The following is a 5,517-nucleotide window of genomic DNA, read 5'->3' on the forward strand; positions in this document are numbered from 1 at the left end:
TAAGGAACTGGGTAAGGCTGCATCACAAAAATCTTAGATGAACACAACAGCCTTGGTGGAAATCTTAATCCTTATTTCAGGTACAAGGGGGGTTTAGGTGTATTTTGGTTTACAGCTAAAGCACAGAAATCTTTTTGCCACACCTACATCAGCTACAATGACTGATGCCCCCCTTCCCAACCAGGATATGTTTGCTCCATGAAAACATGACACAGAGCAGAGGGAATTGCCTAAAATCGTGTACCACACAACTGTGATTTGTCATCAGACACGTCACAATTTTTCGCGTTTCTCACGCTCTCCTCTGCCACTGGGTCCTCCACAGGAATTTCAATGTCACTTTTCCTTGAACCATCGTCTTTGTGCTGTGTGGAAAGGCAACTTTCTCTTTTCTCCATGTAGCCATTCGTTTTAGCCCTGGGGGGCTCCCTCTGACTGCAGCACAGCTGAGAATCACAAGCTTTTGAGATGCAGGGTGAGCTGCACAGTAGATGAGAAGTCTTGTGGTCAACATACTCAGGCTGGATGGTCACGGAATGGACTCCTGCCTCGTGGAAAACCTTCCGTATTTTGTAAGCAGCATCTTGGTAGTCAGAAGGGGTTTGGCACTTGACATGAAGGGTGGCAATATTCTTCCCACTTGCAAGCTCCCAGACATGCACCTCATGGAAGCTGCTAACCCCTGGTACACGAGCTAGTCTGTCAGCTGGAAGACATAAGAGAAAGGTATTAGGGGCTTTGGTGCACTGATTAATGATCAGTCTCACTAGGCACCCTATTCAAAAGCAGCAGTGTCGAAACTATCATTTTAGAACAAATATACTTGATAAAATATGTCTACTCCCAGCTGCCTTCAGTTCAGCCTCCAGGTGACTGCATGAACAGGCCATCCTTCCTTTTGGATTCACCCACCCCTCAGGCTCCCTAATGGCAATTACCAACTGTTCACAGAGGAAACCTTACAGCATCACTTCCTCTATCAAAATCCCACATCTTCTGGTTTCTTTAACCCTTGAGCATGATGGAATTCCAGAAATACCCAGTGCTACTCCACAATTAACCAGTGTGAACAGCACTAAGAGCTACAAAATTACCCAACCTTAACGGAAATTTCTAAGATGTTTTGGCAGCCTTTCAGAAGTAGCCACTGCAGGGTTGGAAAAGATTGTAACTCAACACTGGTTTTTTCACAAATAACCAACACAAAGCATTAACAGCTCAAGATCTGGTATGTTTGATGTATTGTTGGAGTACCACATTCTCAAAATGCATGCTTTAACTAATCCAGAGAGATTTGAGTCATGTTGCTAGGACACAGGCATGTGACTGTTTCTCACAGTTCTTGAGAATTTAGAGCTAATACGAGTAAATAATCCAAACATATCATTCCACAAATAACATATGCATTGAAATACACCATTAAAATTAACAGCATTTCAACAACAAATTTGACTTACTCAGTAGTTGCATATTAACACCTTTGGGGACCATCTGCAACAAAATAGCTGAGGTCTCCTTTATAAGTGGGAATGCAGAAGACAGGATGATGAACACCATAATTATTGTCAGGCTTGGATCAATGTAGCACTGCCAATTACACGAAGCAGCCCCCAGAGGACGTACATAGAAGATAGTAGCAGTAACTACCACGACCACAGATCCAAGTGCATCTCCCATAACATGCAAAAGAACACCTGAAACAAATGGCACAATTTCCATTAGTGGGATGGGTTTGGGGTTTTTTGCTTTGTTTTGGTTTTTTTTCTGGAGGGGAATGTAATGCTACATTTTTCAAGTATGTTCCACTTGACATGAAGAATGCAATATTCCAGCCATTAATATCGAAACCAAAGTTTCCAGTAACAGCTTTTGGAAAAAAAGCAAGGGAAATACTGACTCTGAAGAACTGCTGTTTAAGTGGGATGCATTATTAAGCATGTAGGGTATGCTAGCAACTGCTGTCCAACTGCAATGCCATGGCAACACAAAATGTGCTTGCTTAAATGCATGAAGATTATTAAGAGATCCTGGCACGTTAAATCTAAATTTAAAATTGGTGACTAAATTTATCCATTCTACCCTGGAAGTTGAGAGCCACAGACTACCCTCAGCAACAGTTACCCTCCCCCATGAGTTTCTGTGACACCGCTGAAATCTGAAAAATTGCCTAAGTGAACTCTAAGCTGGCTCCAGACACCCTCAGACCCCAATTTTCAGATCAAGCTTGATTACCAGTCATATTGTTCTATCAATATTACTAGTCTTCTGACCTGCCAAAAATCTAGGGTCAGTCACATGGTTTAGTGCCTGGACTACTCTAAATTGAGAGGAATGCTGGGTACCTCTTCTTACATCTTATAAAATAAGGTTTTGTACAAAAGGTAAAGACACAAAACCGTAACATATTTAGCTGCTCTTTAAACTACAATAACCAAAGCTGGTTTTCTGCTATACAGTTACCATAACCCAAGAAGTCCCTTTTTTTTTCTTTTTCTTTTTACTACTTTACATAAACTTTGCTCTTCCCATCACTTCTCATTTTTGTTAGTTTTTACTGTTCAAACTCAGATTTTATTCCAACCCATGACTGAATTCCGAACATCTCTCTCTATATGAAGTCAATTTCTTAGTCAGCACTTTTTGGGGGGGGAAGCTGTGAAAGAAGGAAATGAACGGTCTCCTTTTAACAACCCTATCACATACACTCTCAAGTGCTTCACTGCCATTTAATCCCTTCCTCTGGGCTAGGGAAGCCTTAAAAGGCTCCCCCAAAACTCATTAACAACACAGCAAAGAGTTTTGATGATGCTGGATACTGGATTAACCCTAGAACTGTGCCTGTGCTGCTGTTCCTTGCCAGCTCTGCACACACACCTTTATCTGTGTGAGAAATGAAGGCCACAACCTCTGGAGCTCCTCCAAATCACTTGGTCAGATAAGAAAATACAAACTCCTAGTGAGTCCAGCTCTTTCTGCTGGAGTCAGGCGTGTTCTGTCCCATTTGGCAGTCTACCACGGGGTTTTACTCCTCCTAACAGTGTTGCAGTGTTTCCTTTTCATTTACAAATAGTCCTGATTCAGCATGGGCTATCAGCTGTTGCACTAAAAAGAGGGACAGGCAGGATGCAATTGCATTGCCCAGGCAACTAACAAGAGAGCACAGCTTATAAAGAACAGGAAAATGTTTCAGAAAGCCTTCTTTTGAGTTAAGAAAAAAACTAACTATGTCAGAATTTTGATGAATTAGTAATTGAGAATACAGAATTTGGAAAAATGCTTATTTTACATTCTTAACATCATTAATATGTACATCTTGGTAAGGCATCACAGAATTAGAGCCCAGACAGAAATGAACCCATTTCCCTATCAAATCCCAAAGACTATGATTATAAGCTGGAAGTGAAAATGAGTGTTTACAGAACGAAGGCAGTATGGTAAGACCATAGGTAACTGTTTTCAACAACTTGCCTTGCAAAGTCTCACTGAACTACTCTGCATATGCTCAAGAAGTAAAAGGAATAATTTCACACTACAATAATTAATCCTGCCAGGCAGAATTTATGGATTCCTGTTCCTACCAGTTCTAAAAATCAAGGAATCCATCCCTCTGTCAATCCATTCTGTTCAGCCATGTTTTTCAGGGAGGCTCGAATTCCACAACAAAAGAATTTTTTGCCAGGTGATCACGACGTATAGCTATGTAGACAACTTAAAATGAAAAGTATTGATTGAATCAGAATTTCAAAGACATATCTTTATGACTACAGAAGCAAAGAATATTTATAAAGATAATAAAAATAGGTTTTGCTAAGGTGACATACTGAAGTAGCACTTAAAAATTTCTTTCTAAAAAATCGAAGATGAAAAGTATCTTAAAATAACTGTCACAAAACTTCTTATCTTTCAGACATTTTTGAAAGCTTCCAGCATCTTTATACCTAAGCACTGTGGTTCAGGCAAGCAAGGCCTTCTCTAAAGTAATTGGTTTCTCACTCTTCTCTCCTCCATCCCTGAGTGTGACAGTTTGCTTATCCTGCTCAAATAATGTTACCACTATAATGCCATAATTTTCAGTGACACCAACTTCTAGTCATTCAGGCAAGTGTTGAGACTCTAGCACATGGTTTGATTTTCCAAATCATCTTCCCTTACAGAAGCATTTGTGTAGCTGTGCAAACACTTTTGAAAGACAGACAGTCACACATACACACAAAAAGACCCCAGCAAGCCCAGGTGTCTGACTGCCACATTGACCTCTCAAGCTGAATTTATGCAATGCAAACTTACACAACCTTAGAGGAATATCAGCTGCTGAGAGGTGACCATAAAAAGCCTGAAACTACTGTTCTGATTCAGGTTTCTGACAGTCCTTTCCTTGGGGACAAACTCCGTATTTCATATCCTCAAAGACATCTGCTTTTTGCCCTGCTCAGAGTACACACATAAAAGTGTATGCATGGAAACGCCTACACAGACAGGGAGAGACACGTGGGTAATTTATTCCTAGGAGGAGCTTTATGCTTCACGCCACAGATTCCCAGAGACCTGTTGAATTACAACGTAGGAAGGGCTGATCCTGTCACAGACTCTCACAGGGATGGGTTCACACTTCAGGGGCCTGCAAAAACACCATGCTGAAGCACCAGTTTCAGAATCTTTTTTCTTATGCTGACAATAAAACATTATCAGCCTTGGGATTTAGAAGGATTTCTGTTTTCTACCCAAAAGCATTTTAAGGTTGAAAATTGGTCAACTACTACATCAGTGACACTCAAAAATGCACCTCATAGCTACCTGTGTTACCTTCCTGTAAAGCCTGTAATGACTTGAGCTTAGTGCAATAGGGTTTGTGTCCTTTCCAAATGTTCAGCTGTACTCTTCTAAGAATAAAAATCAAAATGTGAGCACACTCAGAGCCAAATCAGCATGACACTATTTTGTTACTACTTATGCTATTTCATACAATCAAAACCTTTCCAGCAGAGATAACTGGATCCAAATACATAGAAGAGTCCTGGGGTTTTGCTCCCCTTCTTGCTGATATTTGTGTGTGTGTATGTAAATCTGAAATGAAAACCACAAAGAGTTTGAAGTTAATATAACGTTAGCAGTATACTCCTATGCCATACCTCTGATGTTCAATGCTTCAGACTTTTTCTCTTTTTTCTTCTCTGACCCCTCTTCAGGGCTCTTTTGGTCATTTGGTGAATCACCTGCATTCAAAGAAGAAACGCTGTGTTGTGTATAAGTTCTACAAACAGAAAAAACATCAAAACCAAAACCTTCTCAAAATCAACTTATTTCAAAGATGACAAGAAGAAAACATAAAAACGAGTCAAAACATTTCCCATGCAGTTCCCTGGGCAACGCCTCCTCCCCCCATCCCGAGAGGACACCCAGAAGCCCGGGGCAAAGTACAAGGTGAAAGAGGCGGCGGGTGCCTGAGTGGGCTTAGTGAAATCCCCCGGGGCCCACGGGTGGCCTTGGGCCTCTGAAAGGGCCCAGAGGATTGGGCCA

At 41.1% G+C, this 5,517-nt stretch overlaps 2 protein-coding genes and 1 long non-coding RNA gene across 4 annotated transcripts in view; 2 read left to right on the forward strand and 1 right to left on the reverse strand.

Annotated features, from left to right (window-relative positions):
• LOC103612817 (acrosin-like) overlaps nt 1-5,517 on the forward strand; it is a 215,346-nt gene that overhangs the window by 33,656 nt on the left and 176,173 nt on the right. The window lies entirely within an intron of this gene.
• LOC108445612 overlaps nt 1-5,517 on the forward strand; it is a 12,678-nt gene that overhangs the window by 5,269 nt on the left and 1,892 nt on the right. The gene's annotated exons all lie outside the window — the stretch shown is intronic.
• SLC30A10 (solute carrier family 30 member 10) overlaps nt 7-5,517 on the reverse strand; it is a 19,084-nt gene continuing 13,573 nt past the window's right edge. The window contains exons 2-4 of the mRNA XM_008630530.2: nt 5,130-5,213; nt 1,458-1,694; nt 7-706 (exon numbers count right to left, since the gene is read on the reverse strand). Coding sequence (XP_008628752.1) covers nt 231-706; nt 1,458-1,694; nt 5,130-5,213 — 797 coding nt within the window. The 3' untranslated portion in view covers nt 7-230. The remainder of the gene's footprint in view (nt 707-1,457; nt 1,695-5,129; nt 5,214-5,517) is intronic.

The sequence above is a fragment of the Corvus brachyrhynchos genome, unplaced genomic scaffold, assembly GCF_000691975.1.
Source record: "Corvus brachyrhynchos isolate BGI_N302 unplaced genomic scaffold, ASM69197v1 scaffold101, whole genome shotgun sequence".
Lineage (NCBI taxonomy): Eukaryota > Metazoa > Chordata > Aves > Passeriformes > Corvidae > Corvus > Corvus brachyrhynchos.